The 15,951-nt window shown below is 34.3% G+C and overlaps 1 protein-coding gene across 1 annotated transcript in view; it reads left to right on the plus strand.

The window, feature by feature from the left end:
• RIT2 (Ras like without CAAX 2) overlaps positions 1–15,951 on the plus strand; it is a 214,713-nt gene that overhangs the window by 68,467 nt on the left and 130,295 nt on the right. Inside the window, exon 2 of the mRNA XM_084504085.1 lies at positions 5,827–5,883. Within this exon, the coding sequence (XP_084360211.1) occupies positions 5,827–5,883 (57 nt within the window). The remainder of the gene's footprint in view (positions 1–5,826; positions 5,884–15,951) is intronic.

A 15,951-nucleotide genomic window follows, 5' to 3' on the forward strand; every position in this document is an offset into this window, starting at 1 on the left:
TAACTCCTCTTTTTATTTTGAAAACAGAAGGGAACTTTGAAGTTATATAGTTACCGATGCATATCGGGCATATTTATTCATCTGGGGCAATCTGCATTTACTTAGCCACAGATGGATATAAAAATACTACTAATCTGAAACAATAATCCTTTTACTTATCATAGCTGCCAGGTGATGTACATGCCCTATTTAAATGGAATATCTTCACAGTGTTATAAAATATTCTTTTTTTTTTTTTTTTTCATTAAACTTGCAATTCTAAACATTTCACAATATCTGCTATGGATTTAAAGGTTCATTTTTCCTTTTTTTCTTTTTTCTTTACCATATATATATTTTTTTTTTTTTATCTGACTCCACTTGTACATGCATATGTATTTATTCAAATATCAGTTTTATCAATTTATTCTGTTTTAATATCCTGCTTTAAAGCCACATTTTGATACAGTGTGTGGCTTTGTGTGTGGCTTATATTAGAGTTAAAGTTATCTAATTTATAGATCTGTAAAATCATGCAGCAGTATTATTTGGATTTTGAAAGGAAAATAATCACAACAGTATCTCATGATGGTTTCAATTCATTAATTGTGATTGTTAGTTTGAAAGAAAAAGGGATCATGGATAAGGAAAAAAAAAAAAAAAAAAAAAAAAAAAAAAAAGGAAGTTTCAATAATATTATTTTTATAAAATACCATGGAGTGCCAATATCATTTTCCTGTTAATTTTCAGAATTAATTCTCTCTGAAAAATGACTTTGGCTCTGCTGTTGATGACAGTAAAGAAGCCAGCATATCCCAGATGAGGCAGCTGACCTGCTGGGGAGCCCAGACAGATTTGGCTATAAGCCAGTTTAATTCCTTGAACTCCATCTGGATTTCCACTGTTTCATACCATTGATGACTGAGCTCCCTTTTTGGTCTGGGAAGCATTCTTACAACTTCTAACAGTCATTCAGAACTAACTTCCATGTCCAGTAGCCAAGATTGCGGAATATCTGGTAAATCTGAACACAGCTGTTGTTCTACATCAGACCTGATACTCAGACTTGCTTGTGCACCATCCTCACAGAGTGAGGGCTTTCCAGCTGAAAGCTAGGCATTCCTTTTCGTCATAGGGTACACCTGGTACACATGCTCTTAAAAAATGCTTGCTGCACCAACATTCAGTAGGGTTTAATGGAAAGTGTTGCTTCTTATATCAAAGGACATACAGGAGAAGATGTGTTCCAACTCCCACATTTTATACCCAATTTCCTTATTTCACATCGTAATCCAGTGCCAAAATAAATAAAATAAAATAAAATAAAATAAAATAAAATAAAATAAAATAAAATAAAATAAAATAAAATAAAATAAAATAAAATAAAATAAAATAAAATAAAATAAAATAAAGAATATATTAATTCCTTCTGTCTGAGAAAACAAAGCCATGTAACCTACTTCTTTCAGAGGGTACTAATCCTCTTGCCGTAGGTGACAAGCACTAAAGGAATCAGAGGTTTCTTACCCTGGTGATCAGGAGGGGGCCTGGGGGCCAAACCCTTGACAAAGAGCTGTCATTGAAGTATTTTTAGGCCGAGATTCACATGTGAGTGAGTTTTACTCAGTGTTTCCCCCACCAGCTGACATAAGACGTTTCATTGAGTGGAGAGATTCAGTGAACATCTTTCTAAAATTTTGTAGTTCTCCAGGTTCATTTTAAGCCAAATCAGCTCTGTGCTGAGACAAGGATCAGGCACATAAAAATCAGTATTGTTGCACATGGCATTAAATGATGTACATTCCTTTCCAGATCTGCCTGCAGAGCACTGTGTGCAACCTGTTCCTCTGCAAGGCTTGATGATGTATGTGCACGCCCAGTGTTCTGAGAGGGAGAAATTGTCTAAATCCCAGTGGCTGACATTTTGCATGTTATGGCAAAGTCAGTATAATGCTTCCAAATGATTTCGTTCTTTTTAGATCCTGTGGATTTAATCAGGATGTAGCTAATCTATTGATTTAGGTTGTCCCAGAAGAGAGGAAAAATATTTATCATGAGTTCTGGTTATCCTCTGAGAATTCCAGTTTCAGTTTTAACAACAGATTTTTTGAAAAAGACATGGCTCCGAAAGGAAGAAGATCAAGATCAGATAAAGAGTAGTTTGCTTAAATAAAATAATAAATAAATAAATAATAATAAATAAATAATAAAATCTTGGCAAGGAAAAGCAGCAGGTAGTGAAACAAATAGAATTCATTTGTGGTTCAGGCCCTCAGAAGTCTCAAAATATGTAGGCATAAACCATATGAAGAGCATTTCTGCTAGCTGCCTCTGCCTCTCTGAGCAAACTAGGCAGATCACATTAGGCATGACTTTATTCTTCATAAACTGCTATCAGTTATCAGATGGAGATGCCTAAAAATCTGTCATGATGAAACAAACAGGTGTCCTGGAAATCAAAGTGTCCAAATATACAGAGTACTTGGAAATAATATATCTGACAATAGATAATATAGAAAATATCAGTGTCACTGCACACAGATAATATGTATAGGCTGAACAAGTTTTTTTTTGTTTGGTTGGTTTTTTGTTTGTTTTTTTTTTTTTTTTTTGCACAGTTACCCTCTCTGAATTACTATGAATTTATAATGCTGCTTCTTAACATTTATATTTGTCTATACTAAATATGCAATAATTTATTAACATGGTAATAAATGTTTAATACATCTTGTCTGTAAAATTTTGTAAAACTATGTCCTTAACTCTATGATTTAGTTATTTAATTGTTTGTTTACTTACTTATCTATTTATTTTTAATATAAGGAAAAACATTAAACTAAACCAATGCTGTTTTAAAAATGGGTGTATTTATACACAGAATTTGCAAAATGTGGAATTTCTTGTACATAACCTCTGCTGTTCAAGGTATCTGAGATGTACAGGACAGAAACACAAAACTTCATCTTTGCTTTAATGTGTTGTGACTGACAGATAGGGTAATTCAGATGGAATACTTTTTTTTTTTTTTTTGGTAAAGTGGCCCCATAGATGCTATACTGAAATTTTAATGCATTCATTTAAAAAATATATATATATATTAAAAAAAATAAAAATAAATAAATTGTGAAATTGACTTAAAAAACAAGGAACATTTTTTAAAATCTATGTTATGTTCTATACTCCCCCCCACCCCTGGTTTCTGAGCAAAGGGAATTCACGTATTCAACTGCTGAAGGTCTTTTCCTCAGAGAAACCTTTCCCTTTAGCTGAAGCTGAAACCATTACCTTTCAGCTGATTCTGTTCTGATAAATGACCATTTATTAAATTACCATGACCATTGAATACTCAGGACAACTTTTGTGCTTATTCAGTTCTTTAACTTTAGGTGGCATGTTGGAAACTTAGGGTTGGACAGGATATGAGTGCTTCTGTCTTGCTACATAAACTGGAATTATGCGTCCAGAGAAAAAACCTGTTCTAAGTTATGTAAAGCAATTTTCCTGAAGGCTCAGGTAATTTTCCTAAAATTTCTGAACCTAGGAGATACTCAAAGGTAAAGCAATCTGTTCAGAAGAAACCAAGCTGTATGTGGTTAACAGGATCGTTTGTCTGCTGCATGAGTTAGGTATTCCTTAAATGAATCAGAAAGCAAATTGGGTAAGCAATTGGTGACAGTTTGTAAAAACCATGAAAACTTTTAAGATTCAGACTTCTAAATTATATTTTGAAGTTCTGGAACAAAAGACAGATGGTTGTTTTTCTGTCAGCTGTCTCTCAGAGGCAGGGGGTAGGGTTTGAACCATATATTTTTCTTATTCCAAAGGGAAAGTAGCAATAGATTTCATTAAACTGGTCCTTCAAATAGAGCAATTGCAGGTTTCAGTTAGTAAAGAAATGTTGATGTGAAGGTAGACATTTTTTCTCTTTAAAAATTTGCTGAAATTTCAGTCCATGTTGTTTCAGAAAACATTATATATTTCAGCTGGAGTTAACTTGACTGTTGGATTTGTTTCACTTTGTATAACATAACTGAAAATTTACTTGAGAAAGGAAGGATTCATTATAAGATGGTTAGAGTCCTTAGCTAGTTTGTGAGATGCTCAGGTTCATTAATTTCCCTCAATTAGTGTCATTTCCCAATCATTTAAATATTGTATAGCAATTAAAACAGCTAACTAATTGAAACATACCTTTAAATAGTTATATTGACTTTCAGCCTATGACCAGTCACCTCTACCTAACCCCAGTGTATGTGTTTTGTTTTTTTTTTTGAACATTTGTAACATTTTCATGGATTCCAGTCAACTCAAATTTCTGTGTGAATAAAGCTACATTTCTTCCATCCTGGGTCTATGACTAAATGCTACTTAGTAAATTGTGATATAGCTAAGTGCAAATATATATATATATATTACTATAACACTTAGTTTCCAGCATATTTATTACAATTTTGGAGAATTTTAGGATTTTAAGTTTATTAGGAATTTCTATTTGTTACAAAAATAAACAAAACCTTTTATTTTTAATTCCAATCAGACATTGTGATTTGTTTCTTTATTATGTGTTTATGTATTGGTTTGGCAGCCATGGCGAAAACTTCAGTAGTTATCCTCAGGGAGGCCTCTTCCATAGTCACCATGAATACAGCTGAATGGCAGCATGTAATTTTTAAAAACTAAAAGATCAAAATCTTTATACTTTTTTTTTTTTTTTTTTTTAATAATAGTGTATTACACAATAAATCTGATGCACAAGTATGATTGATTTGTGTAAATACTATCCAGAATACCTAGTTAAGTTGGACTATGATGCAACTGGGGTAGTATTAAAAAAAAAAAATTACCAAAGTGATTTTCCTCTAGAGACAATATTGGGGTTAACAGCATTTACCAAGTATTAAAAATATGTAACTTTGTACTTGGTCTGGCTGGGATGGAGCTACTTTCCCCACAGTGGTGCAGACAGTGCTGTGCTCTGCATTAGTAGGTAGAACAGCACTGGTATCACACCATGTTTTGTCTCTTGCTAAGCAGTACTGGTACACCATCAAGACTCCCTCTAGCACAAGGCAGTATACTGAGAGTGGGCAGGGTGGATGGGAGAAAGGTGCTTTTAGTTTGTTTTCTTTGTTTCTCACTTCTCTGGCTTGTTAGTAATAGGCAATAAATTTTGTTAATCTCCTTATGCTGAGTCTGTTCTGCCCATGAAAATAATTTCTGAGTCATCTCTCTGTCTTTATCTCAAACTGCAAGCCTTTTGCATCATATTTTCTCCCCCTTTGCCTTTGAAGAGATTTATTATTTTTTTCCCAGCAGTTGTGGTGGGGCTCAGCTGCCCACCTGAGTAAATTCACAAGAGTGGCTTTGATGCGTATTGATGGGAAGTAGAGAATAATTGTTTTCTCTCTTTCTGTGTTTCTGCATGGCCCTTTCTTGTTTTTTTTCCTCTTTCTCTTTAAGTAAGCTAACTTATCAACTTGTGAGCTTTTTTCTTTTCATCATACTGTCTTCCTCTCATCTTCCTTTGAGAAGGGGGTGTGAGAGGGTGATTTTGGTGGAGTTCAGCTCTCCATCAGGGTGAAACCACCACATACATCTACATAGAACGACTGATAAATAAAATTTAAAAAGGAACAATTTAAGACTTATAATATATATTTGCTATTTATTAGTGCTTAGATATCACTGTAATACAAATACTTTCTTGTCTCTGTAGATACGAGGCAGATGTTTGATTCACTTTCTAAGCTGATACTTGAATGGGTGAATTCTCTGTTGTTTTCTCTGTTGTCATTTGAAGATAGTAATATCACTCCTTTTCCTTCCCTTTGTCTTTCTGCTCCCCAGCAATGACAATGCAGTTTATAAGCCACCGGTTCCCTGACTATCATGATCCAACTATAGGTAAGTAAAGATTATTAACTTCTTCATTCCTTTCAATCTCTCCACCTACTTGAGATTTCCATACCACAAAAAGCTGTTCCTAAATAACAGTTATATAGAATCAAGATCTATATATTTTAGATTAGATTTATGTTTGTGATGACAATGAAATTGTGTTGTGGTCATACCATAGTCACTTCTTCCTGAAATCGTAAAAAAATCTTTCAACATACTATACCTAAATAAGATATGAACTCCATTCTGAAGAGTGGTTCTTATATATATATATATATATACATATATATATATGTAATTATTTTTTATTGTAGTACTGTTCTCCCCTTTTAAACTCTTAGTTTACATTCTCTGTAAAAATAGAGCACCTGTTGAATTTATTATACTAGAGTTGTTGTCTGGCATCCCTACTCCATTTGTTTTATTTGCATAACAACCTGAAATAATAAATATGTATTTACGACACCCAAAAATCATCATTTTTAGATGCTAACCAGCATCTAAAATGGTTGAAATACAAGGGGATATTCAGAGCTGGAAACAGGATCTGAGATGAAGCTCAACCATTGTGTGACTCTGTGATGTTGAGTGGTTGTCAATACCAATTTTCATTTATGCTGTTGATCATCTTTTGGTCGCTACTATAATTACTAGTATAAATAAATGTAGCAAAAAGTGTGTGTGCAATCAAGACAGAAATCAGCAGAACCGGATGTTTTTTCACTTAAGGGTAGCTTTATTAGTTAGCTTTATTGATATTAAAAAAAAAAAAAAAAGAAAAAAAAAAGAAAAAAAAGCCTTGAATTTGAAGGGTTTATAAGTGGGATTGTTTTAGGAAAAAAAAAATAATAAAAAGTCAACAAACAAACAAAACAATACAAACCAGAAAAGCAGCTTACACCAAAATATTTTTTTCTGTTATCCTTGAAATTTTCAAATGTTTCAAACACAGGTCTGACCTCTACAATGATACTGCGTAAGTAAGTAGAGCAGCTAATGTTATTTTAATTTCTCATTACCATAGTATTACACATTCCATGAATATTAACTCCTGGTAAGTGGTGATATTTAAATTAAAAAAAAAAAAAAAAAAAAAAGTCAACTCTTCACACCACTAGTATTTTTATAGCCATTAAAAATATATACAAATAAAAATAGTTTTATCAGCTCTAAAGAAGGCAAAACTAATAGGGAATTGCTAAAAAATTATTTGTTGAAATCAGGAAAAAACAACAACAACAACAACAACACATTGGATTTAATTGGAAAGAGGAAAATTAGTAGTTATGGAAGCCATTAAGTTACGTGCATACACCCATCTTTATTACTATCTGCCTGCCACTTGTATTTATCTATATATTGCATCTTGTCATAATCTTAACTTATTGGTCTCTAGACACTACCACAATATGAATAATAAATAATCATAAAAAGAAGGAAATCTTATGATGCATTCTAGAGGACCTAGTCAGAAGGAAGGTCTCCTTGAATAAAAGACAGTTCCTACTCAATAAAACCAACACTTCAAATAGAAGAAGAGAGAGGGAGATAGAAAACAGAGAAAGTAGTGAGAAGTATGATTTATCTGTTCAGTATTTCTGTCTCAGGACATGCTAAGGACATCCTGAGAAAGGCTCATTTTCTATTCATACTATAAAATGTGCTAAACAGCAGAGTATCTGCTCTTTATATCAGCCCAAGTATCTTGGGCTAAGTATATATTTTCTGCTAGATACATTTATGGCATGCTCCCTCAAAATTTGACATTAAAAAACAAAAACAAAGAAACAAACCACAACAACAACAAATAGACAGAATCATTTGTTAACTTACCTGTAATAACATCTAGAATGCATTTAAAAATCTCTGTACACCAAAAATATTTGTATCGTTATGAATTTTATTACAACTTTTGAGGTCCAGGTCTCAAGTCACACAATTCATCTCCACTGTTTTTTTCTGCTGGCAGGCATAATAGAACTGTTTTCCATCAGTCTACTAAGATTTTATAATTCTAGAGAATTTTCTGAGATATCAGAAAGAAAGGTGATCCAAAATGAGCATATCCAGGGTCAAGACTGTGCTGATAGCAGGAGTTACTGGAGGGGAAGTGATTCCCTGAAGGTTTCAAGGAGATGCTTGCCACAAACCAAAAGTTCATGTACCTTTAGGGAAGGTAGCATGTTGAGGCAGAACAGTTGAGGCAGAATAGGCAGACAGTCATTGTTCTGCTTCCCTTAGCATACAGAAGTCCAAGAAAGTAAAAACAGGTCAGGTATGAAATATGCTTCACTCCAACAGAACAGCAAAGCAGAAAACTGAACATAGCTTTCAGCTCTGCCTGCAATTAAGGATGTCTCTGGAAATCAAAGACATAACCAAAGACTTTCTTTTCTGTCATACATTTTAGGCCATTTTTATTCCTTGGAATATTGTATCCTATTTGTGGAACTCCTGAGCTCTCCTGAACAACTTCTAGATGTCCTGACCTTAGATTTTAGTGTGCTTCTTTGAAAATAACATATTTTGCCTACTTGTGCTTTTATTTGTCTTTGGACATTTAAAGGAATAACAGTTTCTGTGAGTGCCACTGAGAGGGTGATAATCTATGGAAATAACAACAACAACAAACTAAATAAATAAGTAAGATCTATAATGTGTTTAAATGGCAAGGCACAGATTTCTAGTATTAACCAACATATTGAGCATCCTATGCTGCAGTTAAACTTTATAATCAGGCCCAAAGTTTCTTTTGCTTTCACGGGCATATAGAGCTAACAAACACCTACATATTTTTCATAATATTCTTCAGTTAGTTTCACCATTCTGTTTGTTTCCTATGGAATGAGATTGTGTTAGCAGTAATTGTTATTCTGATCTGTGCAAATTTAGCCATGATTTAAGTAGGTAGTACAGACAGAAATGATACTGTACTGCCTTACATTTGATGTGGCCTATTCTAACCATTGTCCTAATACTGTACCAATACTGTGTATTGGTAGGGTTATGAATTGGAAGCACCTTTGTAAATAACATTGTTGTCTTTGACACCCCAGAAGTTTATCACTTTCAGTTTTACAGGAAAGACTTCAAAGGCCCCTGAGGCTGCTAAATCACTATAACCACTTTGTCCACTTTAACTTTCCTCTGTCCACCTTCAACATTGACATGGGAACGGAATAATTTCAGCTGCTTCTTACTTCTGTAGATTCTTAGGAAATACACTTGTGTATAGGTAAAAAAAGGACAAGAGAAAATAAACCTCTCCCAAAACACATCAGCACAAAACTGATATAATCTGGTAATCTACGTGAAAAGCAAAACCACACCAGGTTCAGTCCATTCTTAAAGTCACAAAAACATCTAGTATGATCAACTTGCAATTATTAGGAACATACTAAATACCTGAAATGGTTACTACAATAGTTTTTGCTTTGACTGAAAAAGAAATGTCTGCCAACTGATTTTCATGTTTTATGCCATAAAAGTTCACATTTTTCCATCATAAAAAATATGTTGAAGTTAAATTCTTTTGGTATAGAAAATAAATGTTATGTCTTGACCTGCTGCTTGGCTCCATTCAAGCATACCTGTGGGCAATCAACTTGTATTGGAAGGTTTTTGGAAGATTTTATTTTTGTCCTTATTATTTTATATCCTCTCTGTAAACTGATAAGACAGTGAACTTTAAGGAGACTCTAAAGAAGAGAATGTATTTCTGCTTTGTTTAGTCCTACATGAGCCTATTGTGAGAATCGCATACTGTTACTGACTAGAGAGAGAATATGGACTCCTTTTATTTTAATATAATGCCAAATATCCTTCTTTTTCCCACTTCTACTTCCATCCAAACACACACTGAGTAACTTGTCCTAAACATTCTGCGGTACTAATCAAATAGCTTTCAAAAAAACAGAGACATATTTTTTCCCTTTGTTGTGACAGTCCCTAGAAAAATGTATTTTCCATATCATTTCTTTTCATTCTGGTTCAAGGTTATGTTAGTAATGCATTAGAGTTCTCTTTTTCTACAGCAACTCATACCCCTTGTAGAAATACACGATTGGAATTTAATGGTGTTTTGTGCTTATAACTTTTCTTCTGTTATCCACTGACATGTTTGAAATATTATTGGGGATCAACAAGAATTGATCACAGAATGTTGCTGCTACTGTAAGGTGACGCAGATTTTTGGATAAAATTATATTTTAGTTTCTGCATTATACAATATTATATGTATGCGTTCATAGATTTGTGTGTCAAATACATACATATATTTCAAATATATTAATTTTGATCCTGAAAGAGCTACACAAATAGAAGTAGAATCATTTCTGTGTTTTTCTTTCACCTGCGTCTATCATTTATAGATGTAGTTGTACAGTTGAAGAATTTACTGGATGGTGTGATGGAAAGTCCATTATTTTTTGGTTGAGAGGCAAAGCTACATTTTGTTCTGTTTATGTGAGTGGTACTTTTTTGTTCCAATACGAATTTATTCAGAGAAGTCCCCTGGTCAATGTCCATCAAAGATGTGGTGTCAAAATAAATGATTACAATAAATAGTCCCTTCTAATATGTAAAGCTGTCTTTTGTTTTATAAGCTGGTTGTCTAAGTTTGGAAAAGCTGATAAGATGGTAGGAAATTATAAATGTAGACATATAGAGGCATAAATAAATTTGCATACACATATATATCCGAATTATTGTGTTAATATTTGTTTAACAGAATGAACATTGATTAAAAAGTTAAATGATATCTGAAGTGCTATTTATAATGCTGTCACTTTGAGTTTATTTCCACTTCAAGATAAAGTGGAATTCATCATAATAATGATTATATTTTAGGCTTGGCGCAAACATTCCAGTTCTGAATTTTGAGACAGAAACATTGTTTTTGTAAGTAAAAGGAGACAAAAAGGAAGAAATTATGTCAGTATTAGACAAACTGTATATGGGCAAAATTTCAAACATTAGCACTTCATGGAAATAAAATGATTTCAGTGCACATTTAATATTTAATTGTAGTCAACAATGAGAACAATTTCTAAGCGGCAGAGGATGTGATCATTTTCTGGAACAAATGGATAAGAGCAATTTACACTCTGTATGGTCTTTGGCAATATCACAGAGAGTTAATGCAAGTAGAGTGGCAGGAAAGGAAGCATGACATAGTGTGGCAAACTGGACAGCCTCCAAGATGCTCATTAGCCATGTGACTAATCCTAAAATGAATACATAATGCAAAAGAGATGCGAAAGCAGCTTCCTGTTTTGGTGAGATATCACCGCATGAGATTGTGTCAAATGAGCAGTTGAGGGCATTAAGGCTGTGTCAATGTCACACTTTAATTGAAATGGGTGTGCGATAGGAGGCACTTTAGCATTAAGCACATGAATTTCCATGAGGTTTCCTGACAAGTAATGCATTCACCAAAGCATTAAATAAAACACATTTAAACTCATCTTTAATAAGATGATGGAAATGTGTGGTAAATGTGCGGGTGAATTTGTGAAAAAAAAAAAAAAGATATGATGTGATTGAAAAGCATTATATATAATGCATAGCAAAAATGTGTAACAAAGAATATATCTGTTTTCAAGGTATAATAATGGAAAGGTGTAAAGCGAGGGAAATACAACTTCATTAATAATGGCAGAGTAAAAGAAGACAAAGATGGGTCACTATCATTGTACCAGGAGAGGGGCATCTTGCTACAAAAGTACTATCCAAATTCATTTTTAGGTACGTACACAGTGCTAAAAACCATTTCTAAAACAAATATATATTTATACTCCATCCCTAATTTTTTTCTCATTCTCATTTTTGAATGGAAGGTAAAATGTCTAGACTGGACAAAGCAAGATGCAATTGGATTTGAGCTCTGAAATTATTATTTCTTTTGGAAAATTCATATGATTTATAGCTAAATAGTCATCATAGTCTTTCATAATTGTCCATAGATTTATTATCCATATTGGACACTGGATAAACAACTCTTTTAAAATGATCTGGAATTAGTACAATTTGTCTCCAAAGATGTCTCCAAGGGTATTCGGACTGATTGTGTAGACCTATCTAAATTACCTATGTTTGTGTTCCTTATTCTTCATCATATAAAATGACAAATGGAGAATACATAAGAATACTGCTGTGTGTGTTTGAACCATATTCCTAAACTTGTGTTTTATTACTAGTTTTTATTTTTCTTTCTGTTGGTATTATCTGCATAATATGTCACAGTAAGATTTTAACACTCTCTATAAAGCATTTTTAGTTACATGCATGAAGATGGGAAAACGGAAATTATATTTACTATGCTGAGACTGAGCTTCAGATTCAGGAACTTAAAGTGTCTACATGTGATCTGTGTATCTTGGTTCTGGATATATGGGATTAAGGATGAGTTAGGTCTTTGCTTAATTCCCTTATTACAGGATTCTGGAACCATTTGACATGTCTTGCAATATCCTACCTCATTTCAAGTTCCTGATCCAGAAGGCTGTGGGTTTCCTACAGATTTTGTGTCATTGTCATCTGCCCCCCTGGATGTAACATGGGACCTGTGGGGGTCCAGAAACCTTCTAGTCCAGGAGTTGAGTGCCAGGCAAGATACCTCAGAGCACATCAAATAACAATGTTCATTTACATGTGGACATTTATAGCTTCCATAGTACTATTAAGTGTAAGGGGATTTTAGTTACCTTGAATGTTGATGCTTATTTTGTAGCTAAATGTAGGTGCCTGAGTCTGAATCACAGTACCTTCCATGACAGCTTGTAAGAACAAGGGTCTTCAGAGATCCTGATGACAACTCTGTGTGTATGGATAACTGTCCTACAGTGAAGGGAGAGAAATTCACAGTGGGATTTGTTAAGCAGAATCCATGTTATGATAGGAAAGAAAGGAGAAGGCACATGCCTGATAGCACAGGTGTTCCCACTGGAATACTGAAAAAGAGTCATGAATAGAAAAGAAGGGAGTAGTTTTAAAGAAATAAATAATTAAATAAATGTTCATTTAATTTAGATTTCAATAAGGCAATGACATACCTTCTGCTTACTGCTGTTATTATATCCTGCCACGAAGGAAAATAGAAATTCTTTGAAGCCACAGAGGATAGAGACTGGAAAATCATAGCAGACCTTTCTCTCTGTGATTTAAGGAAAAAAAAAAAAAATCCTCCCCAGAGCCCACCCACCCAGAGCCCACCCAATACTCCCTTTTCTCTTGGAAAGTAATATTTGAAAAGATGCTTGTTACCCCTCTAAGTAACAGATTAATAACAGTTTGATCACTTCTCAATATTTCAATCTCAGCTCTATCCTCTAGCTGGGGTGCATTTTAAGCTCAAGCTTTCATTATTTTCTTTGACCCTTCCTCTGTTGGGAACTGCGGTATTTTCTTCACTGATGAAACAGGCTGACCCCATATAAATATTCTCTCTTGCTCAGATACATGATCTCTAGGTCTGCTGAAATTTTTCTTTCTTGGGACATTGCTTTGATAAACCAATTATTCAGTACTAAACAGTCTGCATGTAAGAAAGAACCAAAACAGCCAGTTAAATTCTCTGCATATATTTGAGATTAATTGCATCTAAAAATCTTGGACACACACTTAATGTCTACTGCCTCTTTGTCATATCTGTATTTTCTTAGAAATGCAACTCATCATGCAATTATTTGAGGTGTCTACACCAGGTGACAGCTCACGGTCACTTAGCTTTTTCAGAAACTTGGAAAATAGTACTTAATCCTGTATTTTTCTTTGGCTAATATCTCTGATATAAACAGTAGCAGACAGGCAAATGCTTTCTAGGGAGTCAGTGACCCAGAGAGCTGTTCCTACACTTATCATTTCCACCTTATCATTTCACCAAACACCTGCCTGGAGGTTGAAGGTTAATCAGAATACCTTCAATAACATTTGGGTCTGCAGAGTAGTCTTGGAAGTGCAGTTATCTGTCTGTGTCCATCACTCATGCTCTGTCCTGCTCCCAGTCTTATTGGCTCTTTGGCATTCATCAGACAGCTTTGCAAGCTTATACAAGGGTAGTCGAGAAGACAAACAAGCTACACCAGTACCAGATAGTTGTTTGCCAGGTTAGTGAATTGAATCATTTTAGTAAACAATTCAACAAGCTCCAGAAGTGGCACAAAGGATGGTGTAGAACCATGTGTGGTAAAATGGCAAGCTAAGTGGGGATGAAAGAGGAGAAATCTTTTCCTTTTGGAATAAGAAAGCTGTAACAATTGAGTCAGAGTTACTCTCATGCAGAGTTACTCTCGGACAGCAGCCTGTGAGCCAATATTCCTTCTCAAGTTGATCTCTGTTCACAAGAATAGGGGTAATAACTTGTGCCAAAAGGGTGGGTGGATTCAAAAAACAATTTTAAGGAAAATCATTGGAGGGAAAAAAGCTGTGAAAGGCTATTAAAAACAAACATTTTGCTTCCAGTTTAAAAAGACTCTTGACATGCAAATAACTGTAAGCTAAGAGAGAATACCAAACAAAAATTAAAAATAAATAAATAAATAAATAAAAATCACTGTACGAAATTCCTTGGGCTATCTGTCAATCTCTAAAAGATGCAAATGGAGTGTTGATCTTCTATGTCTCTACTCTTTATATTCTCATTTAGAGCTTTTATCTTATGTGCATGGCCTTAATTGGTGGTCTGGCCTGTGATCTGGCTTCCCTTTCTCCCATCTCATAAAGCAAGCAAATGGATGAAAAACTCTATTTATTTCCCAGACATCTCTGCCTGACATTGGCCTACCATGGCTGGAATGGGAGAGAGAAGTGTTTCTCCTGTGGTGTGCCATGGTGCTTGGTCACATAAAACTCTACCTCTTAATTGTTAATTGTTCATACTCATCATCTATCCTCCATTAACTTTCTTTGTGTTAAAATTAAGATATATTCCTGCTTTGAACATCTGTTTTCCTCCACTGAGAAAAGTGTCAATGGAGGATCAAAGCACAGTTTATAACCCTTCTATTCCTCCTAGACATCTGTTAGTGTAATTGCGTACCTGCTAAACACAGAAGAAAAGTAATCAAAAACTGTATATAGATGTGCCCTTGTAATTGCTATTTGCAAGCACTAGTTAGATAGATTAAAATTCAGAAAGGGGGAGGGGGAAAGCCTTTTCTTATAAGTGTGACAACATCAAAATATTTCTGAGGTATATTTTATAATAATAAGTAGTAATAATAATTACATGATTTGATTAGAATTCTTTGATAATATCTACCATATCTAGAGTCTAGAAAGGGTCAGCCAAGGATAGAAATAATTATAAAATATTTTTTTTGTTCTGCACAAAATAGGGTTTTTTGTTTGTTTTGCATAGCTTTGTATAAGCTAAAGACCTGTATCTCAACAGCTGGTGTGTTTGGTGTGTTTGATTTGACTCAATCAAACAAACCTTACCTTGCTTTGATTCACCGAGTTTCTAATTGATTCATTTAAGAAAAAGAGGTGGCAAAAGGAGGTGAAGAATCCTTTTTTCTTATTGAAGAAAACGCTCATCTATGGAAGAGCATTTTATCACAGGTGAGGACTTTGGGTCTTAAGGCTTACAGCGATACTCCAAACACCGGCCTATCATAGAAAACTGGGACAACAGTTCCTCTTTGGGTTCTAAGCAACTGTAGGACTTTTAGTAGAGCTTCTTATCCATACTTCCTTTGGATTAAGCCACTCATGTAATCAGGAGAATTCAGCTCCTAGCCTGTAGATCCAGCCTGGCATTAAGTGTGAGTAAAGTGTCCATCTGGTTGGTGACATGAAGGCAGGAGAGTTTGTATCCAGAGCTATAATCAACGGTGAAGTTGCAGGCAGGTTTTGGTCTCTATTTTACAACATAAATGTATAGGAGTATGTGAGAATATGATTCATCTCACCCTAACATCTATATTTACCCTAACATCTATATTTCAGGTTAGTCCGGGGAGTAGTATTCTCAAATGTCAAATATTATAATGAAAGCCTAGGTTATTAGGGATAAAGCAGGGCAGAATGCCTCCCATCCTAGTAAACATTAGGTGGTGTCGTGGTTCCGCTCGA

This window comes from Aythya ferina (genome assembly GCF_964211825.1).
Source record: "Aythya ferina genome assembly, chromosome: Z".
NCBI lineage: Eukaryota > Metazoa > Chordata > Aves > Anseriformes > Anatidae > Aythya > Aythya ferina.